At 35.9% G+C, this 26,726-nt stretch overlaps 3 protein-coding genes across 3 annotated transcripts; all 3 read right to left on the bottom strand.

Moving 5' to 3' along the window:
- Positions 1-8,346: 8,346 nt before the first annotated feature.
- Positions 8,347-16,730, bottom strand: MKKS (MKKS centrosomal shuttling protein). Its single transcript, XM_012455436.3, has 4 exons — positions 15,645-16,730; positions 12,360-12,535; positions 11,041-11,151; positions 8,347-9,111 (listed from the first exon to the last, which is right to left on the bottom strand). The coding sequence occupies exons 1-4, from the start codon at positions 16,627-16,629 to the stop codon at positions 8,671-8,673; spliced, it is 1,713 nt and encodes a 570-aa protein (XP_012310859.2). The 5' UTR covers positions 16,630-16,730; the 3' UTR covers positions 8,347-8,670.
- Positions 16,731-16,823: 93 nt separating this feature from the next.
- Positions 16,824-17,002, bottom strand: LOC135276959 (uncharacterized). The gene has a single exon (XM_064382243.1). It carries the CDS (start codon positions 17,000-17,002, stop codon positions 16,850-16,852), a length of 153 nt encoding a protein of 50 aa, XP_064238313.1. The 3' UTR covers positions 16,824-16,849.
- On the bottom strand, positions 16,824-24,311 carry LOC135276958 (uncharacterized). Its single transcript, XM_064382242.1, has 2 exons — positions 24,102-24,311; positions 16,824-17,046 (listed from the first exon to the last, which is right to left on the bottom strand). Exon 1 carries the CDS (start codon positions 24,309-24,311, stop codon positions 24,120-24,122), a length of 192 nt encoding a protein of 63 aa, XP_064238312.1. The 3' UTR covers positions 16,824-17,046; positions 24,102-24,119.
- Between the last annotated feature and the right edge of the window lie 2,415 nt (positions 24,312-26,726).

The following is a 26,726-nucleotide window of genomic DNA, read 5'->3' as shown; positions in this document are numbered from 1 at the left end:
ATCTCTATTAGCAGTGAGCAGTATTCCTGGTCTTCCAAAATATAGAAAGTACAGTAATATAGTATTGGGCATTTAGTAATTGAAAATTAGTATTAAAAATTATTGCACTCAAAATAGCAACATAACAATGAAATCCTTAAAAATTAACATAAAAAGGTTTAAAACCTATGGTGAAAACCTTAAAATCTCAATAAAGATAATGAAATATTATTTGAATAAATGAAATGACTACCACATTCTTGAGTGGAAGCACTTAATAACCCAAGAATGTTAATTTTTCTGCAAATTAATATATAAACCTAAATTGAATTCTAAGGTAATTCATTATATAATTACTTGAAATGATCTATAAATTTATATGAAAGAATAAAACTCAAAAATAGCCAAGGGGTATATTAAAGAGGAAAATAGTGAAGTAGGGAATTCCTTTACCAGATATGAAAAATTTTAAGAGATCATTATAATCAATAAGTGTGATATTGCTTTAAGAACAGGTAAAGAAATCAGTCAAAGAGAAAAGACAGTTTATAAATAGATTTCGACATAAATGAGAATGTAATATATGACAAAGGTTGTATGTCAACTTGTTGGGAAAATAATTTTTTAAAAATAATTGATGTTGGCACAACTGATTTTCCATCTAGAAGAAAATTAAATTGAACCTCTACCTTATATCATATATATGTAAAATTACAGATAGATTAAAACTTAAATGTACAAGGTAAAATGCTTAGGTGAATATTTAAAAGACCTAAGCATTTTTAATCAAGATAAGAAACCCAGACTAGAAAACATAAACAATTTTATTAGAGAAAAATTAAAGCCTTTTAATTGATAAAGCATCCTGTGATCGAAAGAAATAGAAAACAATTTGCAAAAAATATTTGTACCAAAGAGGATGGATGAAAGGTTAATATCTTTAATGACATAATGCACAAAGCATTCTTACAAATAAGAAAAATAAGAAAATGGGCAATAAATATAGATAATTCAAAAAACAAATCCAAATGCTAGCAATATATTTTTTAAATGCTCAAATTCATTAGTAATCAGAAACTTCAAAACAAAATAACAAGGAACTAATAATTGGTAAAATAAAAAAGAAACATAGTACCTATTACCAACTGGCAGGGACAATAGATAATGAGGTTATGGAAAATGGTACTCATGAATGGCTGGTAGAAATATGAATTGTTACAGCCTTTTGCAAAATAATGAAGCAATACTTAGTAAAGAGTACCAAGTATAAATCTAATTTAATAAAATATCTTTTTCTTACCTAGAGATTTCACTCATTAGACTCTAACTCTTATAAATGAAAACATAAGTAGGTAAGAATACAACAAAGTTACTGGCCTTCTTAAAAAGAATATATGTACAAAGTCATTGTCTATGGGTACACACAGGAAGAAGACAGACATAAAAATCTCCTTGGCATAACCTCTCTGGCAAGGTGGCCTCTGGGTTTAGAGTAGTTCTCCTGAGAAGAGGTAGCTGTAAGCCATTAGCAGCCAATTCTCACAGGATTTGGGGATGGGTACACTGGGCCAATTCAAATGGGACCTGGGTGGGACACCAACATCCTCTACCACAGTCTCTACAGGCATAGTATGTGACCCTTAAAGGAAAGAATTAGCTTTTTCAGTTGATTTAAAGACTTCAGAAAAAAGCAAATCAAAGTTATATAAATGATCTTTTTTATTTTTTTTTTTACAAAAGCAGTGTAAAAATTTTTCTTCATATGTCTTTATATAAATTTTTTGAGCATAGAAAAAGTATGGTTCAATGCCCAATATGTCATTTTTTCTGTTTTTGTTTGTTTGTTTTTTTAGACAGAGTCTCACTCTGTTGCCCAGGCTGTCGTGGCACAATCTCGGCTCACTGCAACCTCCACCTGTCGGGTTCAGGCTATCCTCATGTCTCAGTCTCCTGAGTAGCTGGGATTACAGGTGCACACCACCATGCCCAGCTAATTTTTGTATTTTTTGTAGAAATGGGGTTTAACTATGTTGGCCAGACTGGTCTTGAACTCCTGACCTCAAGTGATCCAACTGCTTCGGCCTCCCAATGTGCTGAGATTACAGGCGTGAGCCACGGCGCCCAGCCCCAATAGCTAGTTTATATGTGACACCTAGTGCAGGAGAGTAAGAATGAAGATGATGCAGGTAGAAAAGGTGGGTAGGGAATAATGTCAGATATAGAGCAATTTATGGAAAAAAGGAGAAAAAAGAGACTGCACCCTACAAAAAAGACGATTATACTTCAAGAATGACAATAAATGGAGAAACGATTTGATAAGCTTGGTGGTAAAACCTGGCATTGGTGCCTTCTGTCCACATTGGGCACACAGTTGACCTTCTATATGGCAGGTTCATCATTCGTGGATTCAACCAACTGTGAATGGGAAATATTTGAAATAACAAAAATTAAAAATACAGTGTAACAATTATTTACTTAGCATTTACATTGTCTTAGGTATTATAAGTAATCTAGAGATGATTTAAAGTATACAGGAGAATGTGTGTGGGTTACAAGTAAATACTGTGCCATTTTACGTAAGGAACTTAATATCTAAAGGGGTCCAGGAACTAATGCTCCAAGAATACCCCAGGATGACTGTGTTCTACATTCTGTGCGACTGTAGTCCTGGAGAAGAATTTACATCTTGGCAGTTTTTTTTCCATCTGTGGTGAGTTGAATGATGTGCCCCCAAAAGATATGTCCAAAGACCTAAGTTCTGCTGCCTGTGAATGTGATGTTATTTGGAAAGAGGGTCTTTTCAAATGCAATTAAGGATCTTGAGATAACATCATCCTGGATTTAGGGTTGCCCCTAAATCCAATCACTGGTATCCTTGTAAGAAAAGGAGAGGGATATTTGAGACACAGCAAGGGTGATGGGTGGGGGGAAAGTCATGTGAAGACAAGGACTGATAGGAGTGGTGGCAAGTACTAGAGGCTGGAGAAGGTAAGGAATGATCAACCCTAGAGTCTCCGGAGGGAGAAGCATAGCCCTGACAACACTTTGATGACAAACTTCTAGCTTCCCAAACAGAGAGAATATATTTCTGTTGTTTTAAGCCACTACTTTTGTGGCAATTTGTTATGGCAGACCTAAAAAACGAATACACCACCCCATTTCATAGACACCGAAAGAGTTGAAGGTTGTAAAAACTTAAGGGCAATAGTTTGTTTACTGAATTCATCATACCACATAGGTGTTTTGCTGCTGCTTGTGAGTGACAAGTTAATAGAAGGGTACAAAACTGTACCATTAAAAAGGCATCATGCCTAGCTTGGGGATGTGCAGCTGAACATTCAGCCCATGAAGAGAGGCTATGCATCTGCTCTAAAAATTACATGAATATGTACATATCTTTAATGATGCATATGAGAAAACAAATACAAAAATATAAATGCATATGAGAAAGATAAACTCACTGACAGAAGACGTGGAAGGCATTTCAGAATCATTTGACTAGTGTACTAGAAATGGAAAGGAATCTATTATATAATTGTTTTCCAGATGTCACATCAATATACCCCAACCACAGTGTGAAAGGGCTCCTTTTCCTAAACTTTGGCCAACAACAGTCATTATCTTTGTCAATTTAGTAACTGGAAATGGACTCTCCTTTTAAAATTTATATTAAAAAAAAATTACTGGGGGTAGATTATATATAGTCTTTTCATTTCCAATACACTTGGACCCAGAAATCTGAATTATATTTATTTATCTTGAAGAAATAATCAGGGATATGGGAAAACAATATACACAACATGTTCACTGCATTGTCGCTTAAATTAACGCAAACAATTGTGAAAGCATCCCAAAGGTTTACTAATACCAGTTTATTATCTAAATTATGGCATAATCTCTATAACTGACATTTCTTCAGGCACTAAAAATGATGTAATATACTCCATTTACCCTGATGTGATTATTACACATTGTATGCCTGCATCGAAATATCTTATATAACCCATAAATACATACACATACTATGTACCCATAAAAGTTAAAAGAAAAATGATGTAATAATTGAATGTGTAGAATTCTACATGTGTATGATGTTCATGACATATTAAGTAAAAGGAACAGATTATAAAATAGAATATACTGTATGATCATCTTTTTGGAAAAAAACATGTAGAAAAAGAACTGAAAAGATACATAGAAAATGTAAACAGTGGTTATCTCTGGCAGTAGTAGGAATACACTTGACTTTATTGTGTGTGGGGGTGTGTGTGTCTGATTCATATTTTCTCAGTTTTCTATTACAACATATTTAACTTATAAAATTAATGATTAAAAAAAAAATCTCCTTGGGTAGATGATCAACTCCTTGAGGCCAGAGATTGTAAACAAATTTCTGTGTTGTTTTTTTTTTCCTTCTCACCACCAATGTGCTTAACTATCCTATCCGGCAAACAGAAAGAGCTCAACTAATACTTCCTGAAATGAAATCACAATACTCGAAACAAAATCAAGATGGCTAAAATAGGATATTTATCATAAATATTTTCTCAAAATTTTTAATAGGAGATTGTCAAGCTGTTTTATTTCCCTCTAAATTCACACTTTATTACAGATAATAGTATTCCATGGCTTTTAGTGAGCCAAGTCTAATAATCTCTCCAGCAAAAAACTTTACCTCCATTTAGGAATAGTTTTCAGGAATTTCATTCTCTTTTGTGAGTATTACTATATTCTTAATAAAGCAGCATATAAATCTACTTATAATCCCAAAGTAGGCTAACGCTGGGTTTAGGTGTATCTAAATTCAAATTCTGTAGATGACTGGCAAAAATTTTCATTATGGGATACCATAGATACTAAATGGAAGCACTCAGCTACATGAAAAAAATTACATTCAAAATTTCCTTCTGATTAAGAGATAGCTTTATTTAGACAGCTGAAACCAGGCCCTGTAGGAGACATTTAGTCTCTTTGACTATTCCCCAAAGATTATGAGGAAGGAACAACCTAACTAATCGTATGTTTTGTCAAGGCCTGCATTGATTTTTGTACATGATAATTTTAAATAACCTGTATAATGTATGTGACTGTAAACAATATTATTTTATTTTAAAGTTATCCAAATAACTGTTCAACAATATGAACAATATGAAAATACAGAGTACAATGGCTGATTTATGGGTACCTAAAATTTATTGTCTGTCATGTAAATGCCTAGGTAGCTTTGATTATACAAACTAAATAAGTTCAAGGATATCTAAGATAAAAGATAGTAATGACATAAAGTTTAAATATCTTGTGAAAATATATTTATATAAAATGCTTCAGTCTAATGGTTGATTTACAACATCTAACATGTAAAGACTCTCTAATAGAGTACAAATGGAAGAATTAAAGAGGATATCTTTAAGACCAAGTAAGTATTTGATTAAAAGTTTCCTTTAATTTGCTTTAGCTCTCCACTTTTTTCCTTGCTGCTAAAATCCTAACATCTTTTGATTAATAAGATGATAATCCTGTTGGACTCCTATGGTTCAATAATGTTTAATGCTACATGTCCTGAGAGTCCCATGAAAGTATTGAGCAGCTGTCACTGACTTCATTCTCTTCTGCACACTCGCCCTTTACTTTCCACAGCTATCAGGGTTTCCCGTTCTCTCTCCTGAGGTACTTCATAATGAAATATTCAGACCTCAATCTTACTTTAAGTCACAAAACACTGCCTAAGGCTTACCTTAGTTGCTATTTTTACCTATCATTTATTTCTGCCAAAAGGAACTCCTCTGAAATTATTTTCATCAAGAATTTTCATTTCATGTTTTATCATCTAAGTTTGAATGCTGATTTTCTTGAACTATAGAGGAAGGTTTCTTTTACTCGATTTCCAGTGTTTTCTACTAAGGATTATTACAACTTTAGGAAACACAGAGGCATTTATAAATATATTTTAACTAATTTGTGATATATTCAAAATAAGAGCATTGATGTTTCATCAAATTTTATGGCAAAACTAAAAACAATAGAATTTAAAAAATCACTATCATGAAAAGTGGAAACCACTAATCTATAAGATCAGTTGGAGAGGTTCATCGTGTCACCCCTTCTTGGAGGAGCTTGAAAAAATGCAGGATAAGGACAAGGAGAACCAGGACAATTCCCAATTCCTATGTGACACACCTTCTTCAGTGACCATTGTAAACACATGTCATGAAGAACCCTTCTTTTAGGTTTGGGGAGATGATGAAAATGCAAAGGCATGGCATCAAGAATGCTTTTTTCCATTTGTGTGACTACGTTTTCAGTAAATACTTTATTACAAATAAGCTTTTCCTCTTGCCTTTATTAGATATCTATTGCTGTATAACAAAGTACACCCCAAATTTGACTTAAAACAACATTTATTATCTCACAGATTTCGTGGGTCAGGAACCAACCTGGAAACAGCTTAGCTGGCTTTTCTGCTTCAGGGTCTCTCCTGTGGCTCCAGTGCCAGGGCTACACTCATCTCAATGTTCCACTGCGGAGAACCTGCTTCCAAATTCACTCTTGTGATTGTTGGTAGGATTCAGTTCCTTTTGAGCTGTTGGCTAGAAGCCTCCCTCAACCCTTGCTATGTAGGCCTCTCCAGGGGGCAGTTCCCAACACGACAGTTGGCTTCCATTGAGAGAGAAGGCATCAAAAGATAACTCATCTTTTTACCACCAAATGTCAGAAGTGACATCCTGTCCCTTCTGTTGTATTCTATTCATTAGAAGCTAGTCACTAGGTCCCACCTACACCCAGAGGGTGGACTGCCAGGAAATGGGATTATTGGGAGCCATCTTAGAGGCTGCCTACTACATGCAAAATACATTCTCCCTATTCCTCAGATCCTCAAAAGTTTTACTTTAGCATAACATCAGCTCAAAGTTCAGAATCTCATAACTGGAATCAAGTCAGGGTGATCTCATAATTGGAATCACCCCAGGCTTCCTCAGAGGGTAATTCTTTAAGTACAGTTCCTAGAGCACAGTTGCTTTCCATCTGTAGATCCATGAAACTAGAGACAAGTCATCTGCCTTCTACTCACAGCATAAAATTATGAATAAGGCATAACCATAATCATCACCATAACATTCTGCCACAAAGATGGGAAATGGGGGACATAAAGGAGTCACTAAATCCAGCCCATATACAAGGGGAGGAAATTATGCAAGGTCTGAAACCAGGAGGTGGGGATCACTGGGGGCCACCTCAGAGGCTGCCTACCACACTGCCCTTCTGTTTGACTCTAATAAGAAAAGAAGTGACACTTTTAATAGTCCAAGAGACTTCAAGTGGGCTATTTAACATGTATGGATGGCATTGCTCTTTGTATTGTGATTTTTTTCTTTGGCTCAGAGTAAAATTATTTTTGATTACAAGAATATTGGATTGCTTAACAATTCTATTTCTCTTTATCATGGCTATAGATCTGATCACTGACTATTAGGTTGGTTCATTTCCCAAAAATTTCCAAAGTGTTTTCCTAAAGTTTAATATAACATTTGTTATCCATACTTATTCATCTAGCTGCCTTCTATATTTCTTCTTCAATTTATCAATACATCTTATATTGGCATAAAATTCAAATTGCATCCCTTTGTGAAACATAGTGTCTCTACTTTGAATATGGGAGCTTTTCTAGTTTCTTTTTCATACTATTGACTAGGGAAATAAGTTCCACTTCCTTCAGGCTGCTTCCTGAAGTCTTGGTAGAATACTCCTTATTGTCCTTCCTTTTCTATCAGTCTATGGTTCTCAACCAATGACAATTTTGCTCTTTGGGGGACATTTTACAATGTCTGGAGACAGTTTTGGTTGTCACAACAGGAGTGTGCTACTGGCATCTAGTGTGCAGAGGCCAGGGATGCTGCTAAATAAGCTGTAATGCACAGGGCAGCCTCTGCACAACAAAGAATTATGGGGTCCAGAATGTCAATAATGCCAAGGTTGAGAAACCCCCGTCCAAAACAAACCAGTTCCTCCTCCCACTTTAAAAATGAAGACATTACAAAGTTGCTTTTGCCTTAGTTACTATATAAACTTACTTTTTCCCCCCAAAAGCAAACATTTCCTCCAAATAACAAAAATGAGGAGCGGTGATACAAACTAGCAATTGCAGGCAAACCAGGTTCTACATCAATTACCTAACCACTGAAGAATATAGGCTGAGATAAAGGGCACTGTGAAAAGTGAAATTTTACTAAATGTGCAGTATGAATACTTCTTTTGATGAGCAATATATACTGAATGTTTTGAGAGACTTTGAGATCTAGTTTTATTATTTAAGTATATGTAATTACTACTGACTAGAAAATATCTAAACTATGTATCCAAACTGGAGCATGGATTAGGAGTCTTTTTTATTTCTGTTTGTTCTCAAAATTGATGTCAAAATAATAACAAAAATTTAGAACAATGTACAGCAGCCACTTAGAATCCCGAAGATAACTACAATATTTTTAAATAAATAATTCTTTGTATTTTTATTATTTTATGGCGTTTCTATTCACGAATCATCTTTTTCCTAAATAAGTATATCTATAATTTTATGAGTCATTTGTCCAAATACATAGAATAGGCCTTTGGGAGAGAACAAATACACTCACAATTTTTCTTAATTGACACCAGACTAGTTTGTTTCTTTTGTAATACAAGCACGCTATTCTCTTAGTTTTTATCTTCAATAACATATGAAAGATCCAAAATCAAATTGGCTGTCTCCACAGCCACCTGTAGGCCACTAAGCTTAGCAGTCAAACAGTCCAAGGTCAGGTTGCTGACTGAGCCTACAGCTTCATGTGAAAGGCAGGTTTGTGGCACAAAAGGATGACGTGTACTTCTTAAGAAAGACCAGCTGAGTTCTTCCTGGCTATTGTATAATCCACAGCCACACTGCGAAAGCAAATCTGGCCAGTTAACAAGGCAGGGAGAATCTGCTTGAACAGACCAAAGGTGTCCATACTTCATATCAGTGAGAATTTCACCTCCATCATGTTCTAAAGAGCCAACAACAGATTCGAGAGCACTGCAAAATGCTTCAGCAATTAGCTGAAGTTCTGTTTGAGTACATTCATCATCTTTGAGAATGCTTTCTGGGTTGTTGTGAGTCTAAAGAGTAATAAAAACATTGAAAACACATACAATTAATATAAAATGTTTAAGAAAGAATAAGATAATGAATCAATACCTTATTCCTAAAGTTATTACTTATTTTCATTTAATTTGGGGTTTGGCACAATGCTAATTGGCTTGTATGGGTCAGCTGGCCAGGCTACAAACCCTTAACTAGGTTGGTTATAGTAAAAATGTACATACTACCAGTCATGATACCAGAATGAGTGAATCAGAATAACCCCATCGACAGCTTATTCTGAATAAGGCTTGGTAGTGCCTCCTTAATACATGAAAGACAAGGCATAATGTATGCATTACAGGTTTTTGTGCACACAGGAGGAAGTTCTTGAAGACTGATATCCCAAATGAAGTACTTATTTATCTCTGCAAAATGTTTGAGATTTGTTTAAAATGAGAATGCACATATTTTTTTGTTAGGAAACCATGATGTAAATTTTCACATCAATGTTTTAAAAATGAATATTCTACTCTTTAAATTAATGAAAAGGTAATAAGACATTAAACTGTCTTCTGGTCCCACTATGTAAAAAAGTTTATACTAAAAATTCCATGATAGAGAGAAAAATTAATTTATAGGTATGTACCACATACCAATGCTTCAGTCAATGACAGACTGCATATACAATGATGGTCCTATAAGATTATAAGACCATATTTTTACTAACGTTTTCTATGTTTTGATATGTTTAGATACACAAATCCCATTGTGTTACAATTCCCTACAGTATTCAGTACAGTAGGATGCTGGAAAGGTTTGTAGCCTAGGAGCAACAGGTTATACCATATAGTTTAGGAGTGTAGCAGGTTCTACCATGTAGATTTGTGTAAGTACACTCTGTATTTCTTGTACAACAAAACTGCCTAATGATGCATTTCTCAGAATATATCCTGTTGTTAAGCAACACATCTGTATTAGCAAACTGATAACTGAATGATGGTTTAAAAAATCCATATCTTAACCGCTTAAAAACAGTGACTACTTTCTTACTCAAGACACCTCCTTCCTTCAAAAAAAATCCTTTGCTAGTTTACTCAATTCCATTTCAAAATACATTATTGTCCATTCAGCATCAACAGATTGGCACAAATTTCGTTTTCCATATGTATATTCTGCTAACTTTTCATGAATGTGCTTTATCTTCAAACAGATTCTAAGTTATTTAGGGAAGGACAGGGCATATTTACCCAATGAATAGATTGTTAATATTTGGAAAATACCTATACATTTTTGTATACATTTTCAAATAAAGTGGGCCAGTACTTATGAAATAATTAGGATTACAATGCACTAAACTTATCTGAGAGCTGTCAGAAAATGGAGTTTCCTACACTAATCAAAAAATTCTATTTGGTAGAATTAATAAATATCATACATAAATATCAAATTTAAAATTATAATATAATCTAATATGTGAACTGCTTAAATAAATGAAATTAAGTATTTTCTTGATGCTCTAGAAGACACTTAAGTATTCTGTAGAAACTTGGTCTTTTTGTTTGTGAACATCAATTATTACTGTATTGCAGCAGTTGAGATCTCTAAGAGAACTCCCAGTAATAGAATGCTAGCTTCAACATGCAGTACATGTAGACAATACTCAAAGAATGTGATCATTTGCTAAAATATTATATTTATAATAATCATTATATTATCTTATATTTACCTTTTTATTTTCCTCAAGTGTTTTTCATTATGTATTTGATTTCAACTACTGAAAAATTTAGTGTTAAAGGCTACAAGTTTACCTATATAATAAACCTATACATGCAACCCTGAACCTAAAATAAAAGTTCAAACTAACAAACAAGAAGGCTATAGAATATTATGATTTTGGCTTATTATCTCATAAAACAAAAGTTGCTGAGAATTCAGGTAATTCCAAAGAGGATTATCTTATGTACCTTGTGTCTGATGTATGCAGCCAAATGAGTTTCAGTACAGCCACCTCCCAACAAAGCCCATGGTTCCTTGAGGGTTAATTGCAGGACATGCAGTGCCGTCTGACATGTGAGCTAAGAAAAAAACCCAAATCATCCGAATCAGACATTCACATCATATAGACAAAAAATTATAATCATGCTCTCAAAGCATCACAATGAATTCAAAGAGTGTGATTTTAATTGTTAAAGAACAAAACTTTTGTTGTGCCAAGGTTGTCATGTGATTAATACATTCTGAATAATTAAGTTTAGAGATTAAAGAAGATACTTTAGTCAGAAGTTTGTTTTCACGGAGCCAGATTAATATTTTCTTTCATATACACTTAGCTCTTCATATTGAGACTCACAAATATATGGCCTCAAAATATCTGGGTCAACAAGGTTTGCTGGCACTTCCACTAAAAAAATTATTTCAGCCTGCTGGGCGCAGCAGCTCACGCCTGTAATCCCAGCAGTTTGGCAGGCCAAGGGAGGCGGATTACGAGGTCAGGAGTTAGACTGGTCTGGCCAGCATAGTAAAACCCTGTCTCTACTAAAAATACAAAAATTAGCCAGGCATGGTGGTGTGGGCCTGTAGTCCCAGCTACTTGAGAAGCTGAGGCAGGAGAATCGCTTGAAGCCGGGAGGCGGAGGTTGTGGTAAGCCGAGATCACAACACTGCACTCCAGCCTGGGCAACAGAGTGAGACTTCAATTAAAAAAAAAAAAACACCCAAATTATTTCAGTCTAAATAAAAAATTTATTTCAAAATTTTTTGGAAATAATACAGTTATAACCCAGCAATAATAAAAAAACACACAGACCTTTAACATTTACTAAGGATATATCCTTGAGCATACATGAATCTTTAAAACTTGTGACCAATCCCATAGATTATCACTTCCCTTGTATAAAAGTTGCATGTATTTTTGGTGGCAGAGAAAAATAAACTCTGCTAAGAAGTGGATGATGGGTATTGACTGTGGAACTCATTTTCTAAGTGAATTATTCATACACATTAGCATCAAAGACTACACAATTCAAATTAATTTCTTAGAAAAGTTCAGATGTCAAGGGCCTTTTAGGTTTCTAATAAATAGTAGAAATAATAAATGGCAACACATGCCACATTTACTATGCCACAGGCATTTAAATTAGCTTACTTGTGACTTTGCATCAATCATTTTAATTTTTGCTTACTATACTATCTAGGGAAGCTACGAAAAAATAATCATAATAACTGTTGAGTGACTAATTCCTCCCTCGGCCCCTGGATATGGAATTCAAAGTTCATTATCTACCTTCAGCTCATCCCAGGCAGTGTCATTTCTGTTGCAGAGAAGTAAGCTGCAGATTGTTGCTTCATTAGGAATAAGATGAACAAAATGTTTGGAGCCAAATTTTGCAGTGCACACATCTTTCACATTTCCATAACTATTAGAAGATATTGAGCCTAGGGATCCAATAGGCTGTGTTCCTATTTTTTAAAGATTGAAAAATACAAGACGTATAAACGAAAGTGGAGAAAATAATCATTTAAAAGTATATTTATTCCTAGCCAACATAAAAGACCCATAAGCATATAATTTAAAATATGAAATGTAGGATAAATAAGATGAATTTTCCTAAATTGCTAAGTTATATTCTGCTATTAAAATGATATACAAATAAAGTAAAGCAGACGTTATTTTGGTTTACAGATCTCTTTAAATATCTTTTAGAAGTCATTTTGTACTCTCTTCCTAGAAAAGGGCACATACAATTTTGCATACATTTTCAGGGAGTTCAGAAACCCTCAAAGCCCATTCAGGGATTAAAGACCCCAAATTAAGAACTTCACTAATTTGGATTAAGGGTGATGTGAGGTGACAGGCTGTTTTTTCAAGGCATTATTATTTTCAATTTAAGATTAATGCAGCTATCCAAATAGCTGTGTAGTTGAATTCCTTTGGGGCTCTACATGGTGAATATGTAAGAATTATTTTTTTGCCTAGCAACTATTTATAAAATAGCTAATTAAATTACGACAAAACAGTGATGTTTCACTTTGTTATCATTTGATATATTAAGTATTTTGTCCTCCTACCTGCACATGTAAAATAGTAAAGTTTTATAAACCACAAGTAAAAATATGAATAAAGTTAGGGTGACTTGAATTTTTCAGATCTCCAAATGTAATCGAAGTTACTTAAGAAATCTACAGCAAACTCCTACAAGAAACAATGCTAATTTAAACTCGAAAGCTGTAATTCTGAGTCATTCTTCCCTTTGAGCTAGTTTCCTTTCCCTTTAGACTCACCTTTAAAAGATAGTTTCTTTCAAATAATGGTGTTTAGTTTGAAAGTCTAAAATGTTGGCCAAGTGCAGTGGCTCAGCCACACCTGTAATCTCAGCACTTTGGGAGGCTGAGGCGGATTGCTTGAGATCAGGAGTTTGAGACCAGCCTGGCCAAAGGTGAAACCCCATCTCTACTAAAAATACAAAAACTAGCTGGGCATGGTGGCAGTTGCTTGTAATCCCAGCTGCTTGGGAGATTGAGGCAGGAGAATCGCTTGAACCCGGGAGGTGGAGGTTGCAGTGAGCTGAGATGGCGCCACTGCACTCCAGCCTAGGCAACAGTGAGACTCTGTCGCAAAAAAGAAAAAAAAAAAAACGTCTAAAATGTCTAAAAAACACTTCCAGCTCAAAAAATTTATAGAACATAATCAATGATCACTGAACAATTTCACTTATTTGAATATTGGTTTTTTACTTCTGAAGCCTTCAAGAATAACGAATACTTTTAAAAGTGATCTAAGTAAAAAAGCCACAATTTTATAATATAATTTCACATGGTGGGAACAATAGATTCTGGTGAGAAGACCCGGCTCTACTGCTTATCAGCCACTGGATGCTGTCACTCATGTCATTTAACTTTCTGCCTCTCTCACCAGAGGCAAGTGGGGATAATAATGCTTACTTCACAAATAAATCAAACCAAATGTTAACAATGCTCTGTAAGCCGCAATAAGCTTCACATGTGGCACCCATGCACAGTAACACCCACTACTCAATCTAGATCATTAATAAATAGGAATTTTGTTTGAAGGCCTGACGTGAGATAATGTTAACTTACATACACTAGGGGAGATAGATAAGGCCAAAAACATACTTCATCTACCTAAAAGTTTACATGTGTTATGTGCCTAGTAGTTTCTCCCCTTTTTTTCTCGAAAGGTCTCTGCTCCCAAGATCCAGGACTAAAGCTATGGCTGTTAATGGCATGTTTTAGGTATATATTGTGGGCTAGTGTGGAAACCCAGCCCCCAGTTACAACATGGTTTCTATGGGAAAATATTCTTTTTGTTTTGTTGTTTTAAAGAGATGTGGTCTTGCTTTGTTGCCCAGGCTGAACTTGAACTCCTCAGCTTAAGCAATTCTCCTGCCTCAACTTCCCAAGTACCTGGGACTACAGGCATGCACCACACCTGGCTAAAATGTCCCACATTTTAAAAATGAATCTGGAAGACCCAGTATTTACAAGCTGGAAATTGCCAGATTCATGCAAAGCTAGTAGGTATTTAAGGATATCAGTCTGGCTTACCATATCAACAATGAGTTCCGAGGAATTATTTTCATTATTAAGAAACTCTACTTTGACAGTCATTTGAGTCTTACAAAGGTAGGACAATAACCCAGAGATATTATGTATTAAACACCTGGCATACATACAACTCCTTTTTGATGATTTATAGCAAGACTTTAATTAATGAACTTTAACAATAGTTTAAGTCTAATGACTTAAAAATGGGAAACAATGAAGACTAAATGATCATCTTTCTGATACGTTGTCAAAGCAGTTAAAGGAATATTGCAAAGTAGCTCAAATCAGGAACTCTTCAGCTTGTCATTTTTCTTTGGCTCTAACAGATCTTACATCTGCTTTTAATTGGCTGAGTTTGTAAAATACAGTGAATTTTTTGCCTATTGTGGTTCTGCATATTACCAAATATATTTCAGTCAATTCAATAAACACTTTAGAACATCTACTGCGGGTCAGACCTGTAATAGGTGCTGAAAGTAAAGGTCAGCTGAAAACAGTTTTGATAAAGGTAAAACACAGGTGCATGTACATTCCCCTCCCATTAGAAACAACTACTTAGGGAGAAGTACAGAAGTTTGTTGGAATTACGATAAAGTGAAGAAAAAGGGGCATTATAGTTACAAAATTACTTTCTAAATATAACATGATTTAAAAGTTTTGTCAATTAAGCTGAAGAACTTTGTGTGAAGTACGAAAGACTTTAGAATTATGAAGATGTTAGACTTCTCAATAACCTGTGAAATATTTGGGGGTTAGACTATGACAGACTACAGTACATTTGGGGGCTGAAAAATACAAAATGGCCATCATCACTGTATTTTTAGTATGTGAACAATACAGGATCCTTGCCAGAAACCTTTGCTGCCAGAAATGATACCGACACGTGGTGAGGTTGGTGGCTTCTAAAACTTTTCATGATTTTAACAGTGACACAAACCAAAAATATCTCTGCTCAAAAAAGTGTGACTAACTGTAAGAGGCAAAAGCCAAGAGTGATTTTTACCTGTCATTTTAGTCAGGGGTTCCATCAGAGTCACTCCAATTCTGTCTATGGCAATAACACGATGCATATTGAGAAACTGCTTCAAAGATGGATGTATTACTTTTTGGCAGAGGACAAGATCTACGTGGTCACTGACTAGCCGCCTTCCTAGGTTAAGCAGCTGGTCCAGGACTGCATTTTCAAGAGAAACCCCATAACTGAGCACCACAGTTCCTTCTCCAGTGTCAGAAATGTCTCCGGATAAAGTTGTACAAAACAGTGCCACCTTGAGGGCAGTTGATTTTTTGATAGGTAATAACCTCATTAATTGAACTTCTGACATTTCAATTAGTATCCCAGGTAATACAGTAGAATCTATAACTCTTTGACCTTTTAAAGGTACAATTAAACTCTTTCCTAAAATGATGTGGCCTTCGGCATTTTCTGGAATTGTAAGCAAAAAGGCTCTCAGAATCAAAGCACTGACATGCTCTGTTTCTGCTCTGGTGAGTGTACAGGCAGGTTTACTCGTTAATATACTGCGCACCAAACAAAGGAGGATCTGAGTACTACTGAAGTCGACTGGGATTCGACAACCACAGGTCTCAGACTTGAGATAACTGATGCAGAGACTCAAAAGATGTTTATTTAATCTAATGACAGTGGTGGGTGTCAAGCCTAATCTCTGAACATTTTCAATCAGGTTGCAGCAAAGAATGGCTGTGAATAAGCCACAATCACTGAAGCTTGACACATGATTCTGCACAGAGGTTGTCAGGATCTTTAATATGGGATGTGTGACCGAAAGGTGACCGAGCAGGGCTGAGGACTGTGAGGTTGTGCACACGTAACCTCCAGAGCCATTGTGCAGCTGCTTCAGCCTACCTGAAGGGCCATAGCACGATGTTACGATTCTTTTCAAGACAGAAAGTGTGATCCTGACTCTCTCACTTGTCAGTGGTTCACTCTTACACAATGATGGCTTCTTAGCATCTAAACGAGACATCTTACTTCAGGTGGTAACTTGTGAAGACCGTTTTTACTATGCAAACCACATTTTTCTATTTATTGCATTATCATGTGTTAACATAAAAAATTATTCTTTAGGAATTAAAGTATAAATATGTAGCATTATGGCTATAAAATCAAACAGTTTAATGTTTATGAAGCTAAATCAGCATATAATGATTTAATAACAAGTTAGCAATTCCAAATATTTATTTACTTCACTCTTCAATACTCTTTTGTTTGATTTGAGACTGAGATTTTACAGACTGCTTTGCAGACCTCTGTAAAAAGTAGGTTCCAAGATGGACACCTATGAAAGACATCCCAGCTACAAGAATCCAGTTCTTTCTAATCCAACTGGTATTTTTCATCTCTTCTTTTGAAATGAAGCTCAGATTCAAAGCTGCTTCTTTATCTAAGAAATAAAAACAAAACATTTTAGAGAAATACTTCCCAAGCATTTTGTAGAATGCAGTTTCATAATTTATTCTGATGCTCTGCTGTTTTTTTTTTTTTTTTTTTTTTTTTTCAGAAAAAAGGAACTACTAACTGGCACAAGCCTCCAGAAAAATGAGAAAGGTCAACCAACTTCGACTTAAAATTCTTTTTTCTTCAATAAATTCCCTCTACAAGAAAAAGTGCTTGTATTTCAGTGATTCTGTAAGGCACAACATTGCTAGAAAGCTTATAGTACAGTTATTTGAATATGGCATGATTCTAGAAGACAAATGCTACAATATGAAACACAGAATTTGGTCTTTGAGTCTTAAAAGAAGTCCCAAATATTTTGATTCTCCAACATCAAGATTTAATGTTGTTTTAATCTATAACTGTGGTTTGCTTGGAAACTTTAGGTTTGAACAGAAGCACATTTACATCAAATCCTGTTTGTAAATAATTATAAAAACAAGATAGCTGTTGGCATGTTTACTGCAGAAACTCACTAATGTATAGTCTATATCTAGCTGAATAAATCTGCACAACACATTATACCAAAAAACTAACCATGTTTTAAATACCTGGCTAAAGTCAGAGCTAATTTTCTATCATTTTACGTTATCAGTCAATGATTTTCAGTTTTGGAAGTCCTAGTCAACTAATCCTCCCCAAAGCACTGGTTAATGACAGTACATACAAAAACCAAGGGATATGCTGAATAACAACAACAACAACAAAATAGGATCTGAGTTGCAGTTCAATTTCAAAGTCCAAATACTATGTTATCATATATCAAATGGATACACAGAAATAAATACAATTCTAGTTTCCTTAACAAGATAATGTCCTAGTTAAAAAAATTGGTGTGCCTTGAGGCATAAATTCGTGACATAATAATAATGTGTGAAAAGAATAAAAATGTTAGATAATAGATATTATTTGTTGAACCCTGGTGTTTTAAAAGTATAATTATTAGTATTTCCAGGAATATACTGAGTATGGTAGCCTCTTGGAGAGCATTTAGCATAAATAAAACAAATCTAGTTAGCCTAAAGTACTTCCTAAAAGTAGGCTAGAGTATAGTACAGTGATCAGACCAGAACCCTGATTTGAAGATGTGCAAAGAGGTGGGCAGAACAAGAAAATGTTATGCAAAATGTTATTTTGGTACCATTCCCAATTTAGTTAAAGGGCTGTACCCATGGCAACTGGGCCCAAATAAAGTAAGGGCAATGATGATCAGCTTTCTTCCTGTGGTGATAAAGCTATTGTCAACTTTTGCATAGCGTGATGAGGGAAAGAAAAATCTGTTTATGCCGGGAACAGCCAAGGTACTTAAATATTTCAATGGTTATTTCAGATTCAGCAAAATCTAAGAAATACATTTAAATGGGCCGGGCGCGGTGGCTCAAGCCTGTAATCCCAGCACTTTGGGAGGCCGAGGCGGGTGGATCACAAGGTCAAGAGATCGAGACCATCCTGGTCAACATGGTGAAACCCAGTCTCTACTAATACAAAAAATTAGCTGGGCATGGTGGCGCGTGCCTGTAATCCCAGCTACTCAGGAGGCTGAGGCAGGAGAATTGCCTGAACCCAGGAGGTGGAGGTTGCGGTGAGCCGAGATCGCGCCATTGCACTCCAGCCTGGGTAACGAGCGAAACTCCGTCTCAAAAAAAAAAAAAAAAAAAAAAAAAAAAAAAAAAAAAGAAATACATTTAAATGAAACCTCACAAAGTGATTTCTATTTCATAATTTGCAAGTTAAAACTTACACACACACACACCCACAATAAAAACTATAATTAAGAAAATGATTTTTCTAGTTAGAATATTTTTCAATACTTAATAGTGACATGCAACTTTTCAGAAACAGAATGCCATGCTGGCATCTCTGTCAATCTTATAGTAGTAAGACCAGTCAACACATCTTTTGGCTAGTATTTCATTAAAATGAGAAAAAAAATCAATGAAAGTGTTAGTGACTTCCAAATCATTTTAAAGATGCCAAAACTTGCTGACCAAAACAGGTCTAGACCCGGACAAAAGAAGGTACAAGAAAGAGAAAAACAAACCAAACCACTGGGGCTAGTTAATAGAATATATTTGGAAGTATCAGTTCAGCTCTATTAAAACTCTTTCTTCCTAAATAAGGTGCTCCATGATTCCAGGAGTTACCATCAGATGAATGGTCCTGACTATTCCTGGATGCACAGGCTTGGCAGATGGGTTTTTGTTGTTGTTGTTGCAGTGATGTATAACTTAATTAAAATAACACTAAAACTTGTATGACTGTCTTCTAAATTAAGAGGTACACTATAAAATATAATTTAAAGAAAATATAAGCAGGGAAAAGTTTTTCCTAGAAGCAAATGGAGTTCTTTGGCAAAAAGACTTATTATAGGTATGTGGTAAGAAACACAAGGCAAGCTGGCGTCATTTTCTGCCAAAAAGTAAAGATGTTATTAAAGACTATCTGTATCGTAACACAAGGACAAAGGAAAAAACAACAGGAATCAACTTGGAGAGGATCCAAAATGGCACAACTTCAGCATTAAAAAAAAAATGGCAACTGAAATAGATTAATTAAAACATATACAAACCCACAGGTTCATACTGACACTAAAAACAAAAACCCTAAGCTGCTTGAGCACTCATTATTATTTAAAAAAACCAACAAAGGGAATTACAGCGATAAAACATTTATCTTGCTTTTCTTGTATAAATGCATTTTGGGGTAACTGAATAGTTGACAATGAAAAGTTGTTCCACCTAATAAATGGAGAAGGAATGATAGAATTTGAGCAGCATCATTTGGCAACCCCTAATGAACTAGTACATTAGACCCATATGCAATGGTTGGTAAATTAAGCCTATGGACCATATCCAGCCTGTGGCCTGTTTTCATAAATGAAATTTTATTGGAAAGCAGCCATGCTCATTAATTTGTATACTGTGTCTGAGTGCTTTTACACTACAACAGAAAGCTAATGGGTTGGTATAGACACTATATGATCTGCAAAGCCTAAAGTATTTACTATCTGGTCTTTTATAGAAAAAAGTTTGCCAATTTCTACATTACAGCAATAATAATGAATCGTTGCTAATAATTTATTAAATAAAAGATCACCTGGCCAACACGGTGAAACCCTGTCTCTACTAAAAAAATACAAAAAATTAGCTGGGTGTGGTGGCGGGTGCCTGTAATCCCAGCTACTCAGGAGGTTGAGGCAGGAGAATCATTTCAACCTAGGAGGCGGAGGTTGCAGTGAGCTGAGATCCCCTTACTGCAGCCTGTGTGACAGAGTGAGACTCCATCTTAAAAAACAAAAACAAAAACAAAAATCAAAGGGTAACTTTATAATGGAAAGAAACACTGATAACCTGCCTGTTAATCTTAGCAACACTGGCTAGGTGTAGTAACTCTTGCCTGTAATCCCATCACTTTGGGAGGCCAAGGTCAGAGGACTGCTTGAGGCCAGAAATTTGAGACCAGCCTCGGCAACAGAGCAAGACCCTGGTTCTAAAACTGTTTTAGAACTTAGCCAGGTGTGGTGGTGGATGGCTGTAGTCCCAGCTACTCAGAATGCTGAGGTTGGAGGATGGCCTGTGCCCAGGAGTTTGAGGCTGCAGTGAGCTATGATGATAGCCTGGGTGACAGATCAAAACCCTGCCTCAAAAAAAAAAAAAAAAAAAAGTCACCACCACCATCAAAAGTGGATCAGATATTACATGTGAAACAACATGATTACCTAGGATTTATACCACAGCACCATCCATGAAGTATTTTTGTTCAAAAAATAAATTAAGCCTCTTGATTTAACTACCAGATTACAGGAAATATGGGTGAGAGAGAGGAACTTGTTAAATGATGTGGAAGCAATCAACCAAACTGAGAATGCGGGGATTTTTTTAAAAGGCAGATTTAGGAGGGGAATTGAAAAAAGACATTATCTATCAAACAGTACATAGACTTTGTTTGGATCCTGATTCCAACAAACTACCTCAAGACTTTTTAAGACAAATTCAGAGATATGAACATGGCCTTGGGGTATCAAATTGTAATTAAAGAGTCACCATCGCTGGGCACGGTGGCTCACACGTGTAATCCTAGCACTTTGGGAGACCGAGGCAGGCAGATCACGAGGTCAGAAGTTCCAGACCAGCCTGATCAACATGGTGAAACCCCGTCTCTTCTAAGAATACAAAAATCTGCTGGGCGTGGCGGTATGCACCTGTTATCCCAGCTACTCAGGAAGCTGAGGCAGGAGAATCGCTTGAACCTGGCAGGCGGAAGTTGCAGTGAGCTGAGATCGCGCCACTGCATTCCAGCCTGGACGACAGAGCGAGACTCCATCTCAAAAAAAAAAAAAAAAAAAAGTCACTATTAAGTTTTTCTGGGTGATAATGCAAATATGTTTGTATATGTGTGTTTATTCTTACTGCTAGAGACACAAACTAAAGGACTACATAGTGGAGCTTAAGATTTGCTTTAATATATTCTAGCAGTTCAAAAAACAGAGGAAAAGATGGATAAAAGACTGGCAAAATGCCAATCAACTATTAAAGCTGGTTGATGGATCCTTGAGGGCCCAATATACTATTCTCTCTCTATTTTGAGGCATGTATGTAATTTTCCATAATGAAAATAAAAATAGAAAATAAGGGCAAATACAATGCATTATTTTGATGTACTTCAACTATTTGGAATTGGTGTTTAACTTATTCTAAATCTGGCTCTAACTTTTGCTTATTAAAAGCCTGTTTAAATATCTGCTTCTGCTTGCTTGACTGGAAGTGTTAGTCTCTAAAATGTTTAACTATTGCTGCATTGGCCTCTAAAACCTCTTACTATATTCACCTAATATTTTAGAGGAGATTCTTTCTTTTCTCAGCTCTATTTTTCCTCCAAGAGTAATTCTTTTTGCACGATAAGAAACTATTTAATTTTTTCCTCCTAAGTTTTGCCATACCTGGCCTCCAAACTTACGACAAGAAGAACAAAAAGATGTTGTAAGTACAACATACATATGTACTATAATGGTCTTATTACAGTCTGGAAGATTATGTATATAAAAATCCAGCATCTAATAAATTCTCTAAACTCCCTATGCATATGTATTAAAACTCTTCCTGTAAATATAAATTTTATACAGAATGTAGGGTTTCTAAGTTGTTAAGCTTCTATGTTACTATCTGGCTTTTTGTATTAAATAATTGTCTAATATATAAGCCATGCTCTTCCATTTCTGCTTATGAACATTTAAAACTAAAACCTTGATTTAAAATATTGTTGAACAAATAATTATATCATGAGTCAAAATCTCAGACCAAGGCTTATAAATAAGGAAAGTCTTACCGAGGTTCTTCTTCCATAAAGGGCAGAACTTTACACTCATCTAGGTTATGCCAAAACTTAGAGCGTATTACTCAAGGTTAAAAAGTAAATTACAATAGAAAACGCTTTATAATCATGGGGTCACAGTTCTTTATCTGAAACTCCTTGGGCCATATGAGTTTCATAATTCAGAATTTCTTAGATTTTATAAATACAATATAGTGTATTTAATAACATCTATAATCAATATAATCAGAATATAGTATAACACTATATTATAGTAAATAAAATGCAATAAATGCCAACAAAATTTCTGCAGTGAAACTAAAATTTCATATTAAGTGAAATAAAAACAGTAACCTCCCCCATTTATCTATCAGGGATATATTCTAAAACCACCCAGTGGATGCTTGAAACTGGATGTAGCACTAAACCCTATATATACTAGGTTTTCTTTATACATACATACCTATGATAAAGTTCAATTTATAAATTAGGCACAATACTCTTGTGCTTTGGGTACATTGTGAAGTACAATAAGGGTTACCTGAACATAAGGACAGCGACACCATGACAGTTGATCTAACCCAGAGTGCTACTAAGTGACTAATGAGCAGGTAGGGAATGACTCACCTTCTGGGTGGATGAAGTAGAATAGCCCAGGATTTCATCATGCTACTCAGAACAGTGCACAATTTAAAATTTATGAATTGTTTATTTCTGGAATTTTCTATTTAATATTTTCAGACTAGGGTTGACTGCAGTAACTGAAACTGAGAATAAAGGGAGATAACTGCCCTGGAAATTGTCTCATGTCAGTTAAGATTGTTTTGCTGCCAAAGGAGTTAGGACAAAATGTTTTGGTTTTTAGAACTTTTTAAATTTTGGAATTACGGATAAGGAACTATAGACCTGAATTATTAACTACATCCTCTTTATTTCAGTGACCCTCAAAAGTAACAAATTATGATCAAGCTAAAATAGTTGATGTTAAGGAATGAATACAATTAGTTTTGTATTGTAAAAAACAAAGAACATTAATAAAAGAAAAGAATCTTGTATAAGTTGAGACTTTCGTGGTATATAATGGAAGGAGTCAGGGGCTCCTTTGCACACATTCATGATCCTGGGGATGCTGCTAGCAAAACTGTCCTTTCCCTTTGTATTCAGATGACCGCCAGACAAGTGTCAAACATCTCTGCACAGCAAGCTTTTCTAGAAACAACTGCAGAATAGTATTTTGCCAGTGGGTCATAAGGTAACTTGTCAACTTAGGCGCTCTCTCTCTCTTTCTTTCTTTTCTTCATTTATTTATTTTTGAGACAGTGTCTCACTCTGTAGCCCAGGCTGGAGTGCAGTGGCGCAATCTTGGCTCACTGCAACCTCCACCTCTGGGTCCTGGTTCAAGCAATTCTCCTGCCTCAGCCTACAGAGTAGCTGGGATTCCAGGCACGTGCCACCATGCCCAGCTAACTTTTGTATTTTTAGTAGAGATGGGGTTTCACCACGTTGGCCAGGCTGGTCTTGAACTCCTGACCTCGTGATCCTCCCACTTCGGGCTCCCAAAGTGCTTGGATTACAGGCATGAGCCACTGTGCCCAGCCAATTTAGGCTTTTTCTGCCGGAGATCTAAAAGATCAAGTTTCCCATTGTTGGAATGTACCATATGATTAACCAACCACATTAAATGAAACTTACCTCAAGACCGCAAGCCTGCTACTTCCCTTGGATTTGGCTCTTCTGCAGATTTTCAAGTTTCAGACTATCTTGCTCAGGAATGTCATCCTTATAAGGTATTTGGAAAACAGGGCTGCTTTTGATTTTGTACCACCCCAAATGTATGAGCCCAATTACAGGGACCATAACAACCAGAACTCTGTAGTTTCTCCAGAGTTTCTGAAAGATCATAGTACTTCAGGATCAGTGTACCTAAGAAAAGGTTACAGTTAAAGAAGGAAGAAAAAAACCCACTAAAAACCATAACCTCTCTTTAACTGCATCTCTAAATCACTCAAGTAGCATGCCGTACTCCAAAAAATGCTGAATGTGAAACAGTTTTAGTTATAATAATACATTGCAATGTTAATAAACAAAAAGAGACATGTCATTGACCCAAAGGGCGCAGGCAGTCAGCCTTGGGAAACTTACAGATCAATACTGACTTTTTGGCAACAATTGTAAAGGAGCAACATTACCTGCTGAAAAAGCTATATGAACCATTGAAAACACACATGCATGGAGTGTTCTTTAGATATATTAATGTTCTCTGAGCCACAATAGAGTAAGAGCCTTTATAAAAGTTACATATATATATATTTTAACAATTTATTTAAAAAGTTATATATATATTAAAAATTGTATATAATATAAATATTTAAAAAAAAATATATATATATATATATATTTGAGAGATGGAGTCTCGCTCTGTCACCAGGCTGGAGTGCAGTGGTACAATCTTGGCTCACTGCAACCTCTGCCTCCCAGATTCAAGCGATTCTCCTGCCTCAGCCTTCCGAGTAGCTGGGACTACAGGCGGGTGCCACCACGCCCAGCTAATTTTTTTGTACTTTTAGTTGAGATGGGGTTTCACCATGTTGGCCAGGATGGTCTTGATCTCTTGACCTCGTGATCTGCCCGCCTTGGCCTCCCAAAGGGCTTAAAGTTATATATATTTTTAAATTATAATTACAGGCTGGGCGTGGTGGCTCACGCCTGTAATCCCAGCACTTTGGGAGGCCGAGGAAGGCGGATCACATCAGGTCAGGAGTTTGAGGCCAGCCTGGCCAATGTGGTAAAACTCTGTTTCTATTAAAAATACAAACATTAGGTTGGGCGCAGTGGCTCACACCTGTAATCCCAGCACTTTGGGAGGCCAAAGTGGGCAGATCTTGAGGTCAGGAGTTTGAGACCAGCCTGACCAACATGGTAAAACCCTGTTTCTACTAAAAATACAAAAATTAGCCAAGTGTGGAGGCGCACACCTATAATCCCAGCTACTCAGGAGGCTAAGGCAGGAGAATAGCTTGAACCCAGGAGGCCAAGGTTGCAGTGAGCCAAGATTGCGCCACTGCAGTCTAGCCTGGGTGACAGAGCAAGACTCTGTCTCAAAACAAAACCAAACCCCAAAATTAGTCAGATGTGGTGGCACGTGCCTATAATCCCAGCTACTCAGGAGGCTGAGTCAGGAGAAATGCTTGAACCTGGGAGGTGAAGGTTGCAGTGAGCCAAGATCATGCCACTGCACTGGGCAACAGAGTAAAACGCCATCTCAAAAAAAATAATAATAATTACATTTAGTCACAATTTTAACAGAAGAATCAAATGGTAATCCACAAATATACAGTAGGAATTTAGGTTCTGTATTCTCACAGGATATAGTCATAGTGTTTCAACTGAGATTAGAACAGCTGAGCATGGATTCCAATTGCAGTAAAAGACTTCTGGCTTGGACATCATGAATTATAATGAATTTAATGTCATTTCCACATTTATGTGCAAAACTACTGGATTTTAAAGTGTTTGCCCTGAATCATTAGAAACCCTACCCAAGAGGATTGTTATCAACCTAGTTTAGATGAAGAAACTGGGGCTAGAAAGTTGCCTGGAGTTACAAAGCTGGTTAGCTTTTAAAATAGATTAAAAAAAAAAAAAATTTGGAAAGGATGGAAATAGGGCCCAGAAAGGCTATGTCTGATGATCTGTTGGGTTTGGGAACTTAAGTCTGGACAACCTCTAGAGAATCCTTATACTCTTAATAAGGACTGCCCACCATCTATGAGATATGCTACGAACTTGGCTCAATTGCATCTTTGAGTTTTAGTACCATGAAATCTCCTAAATTACTTTATTTTTGTCTAAGTGCCATTAGAAAAAGATTTGAACAGAATTATTTCCCCTTTTAAAACTAAAACGCAATAGTAATAAGTTAGTCTGAACCGTTTTTGTGTTTTGTATATTCATTAAAAATAACAAAAGATGTTGTCTTATAGCTATGAGCATGTTATTCTTAGCATTATAAATCATTTTTCCCCAAGGTCTAAATTCATATTTTGTAAGGATTTTGTTGCAAAATTTAAATTACTAGATGGAAAAAACATGACCTACTCTGTAAATGAAAGTATTTTAGGTCAGGCACAGTGGTTCACGCCTGTAATCCTTGCACTTTGGGAGGCCCAGGCAGGCGGATCACGAGGTCAGGAGTTCAAGACCAGCCTGGCCAACATGATGAAACCCCATCTCTACTAAAAATACAAAAATTAGCCAGGTGTGGTGGCAGGCGCCTATAATCCCAGCTACTTGGGAAGCTGAGGCAGAGACCTGCTT

Source organism: Aotus nancymaae, unplaced genomic scaffold (genome assembly GCF_030222135.1).
Source record: "Aotus nancymaae isolate 86718 unplaced genomic scaffold, 86718_ANA_hifiasm-v0.15.2.pri h1tg000029l, whole genome shotgun sequence".
Taxonomy (NCBI): Eukaryota; Metazoa; Chordata; class Mammalia; order Primates; family Aotidae; genus Aotus; species Aotus nancymaae.
This window is presented reverse-complemented; position numbering and strand designations above follow the sequence as displayed.

Excerpts from the sequence above, each read along its gene's own strand:
- MKKS (XM_012455436.3), bottom strand. The coding sequence starts at position 16,629 with ATGTCTCGTTTAGATGCTAAGAAGCCATCATTGTGTAAGAGTGAACCA. Across the intron at positions 11,152-12,359 it reads CTGCCTGGGATGAGCTGAAG|CTCACATGTCAGACGGCACT; the intron begins GTAGATAATGAA and ends TTTTTTTCTTAG. Across the intron at positions 9,112-11,040 it reads CTGCATACATCAGACACAAG|ACTCACAACAACCCAGAAAG; the intron begins GTACATAAGATA and ends ATTACTCTTTAG.
- LOC135276959 (XM_064382243.1), bottom strand. The coding sequence starts at position 17,002 with ATGAAAAATACCAGTTGGATTAGAAAGAACTGGATTCTTGTAGCTGGG.
- LOC135276958 (XM_064382242.1), bottom strand. The coding sequence starts at position 24,311 with ATGATCTTTCAGAAACTCTGGAGAAACTACAGAGTTCTGGTTGTTATG.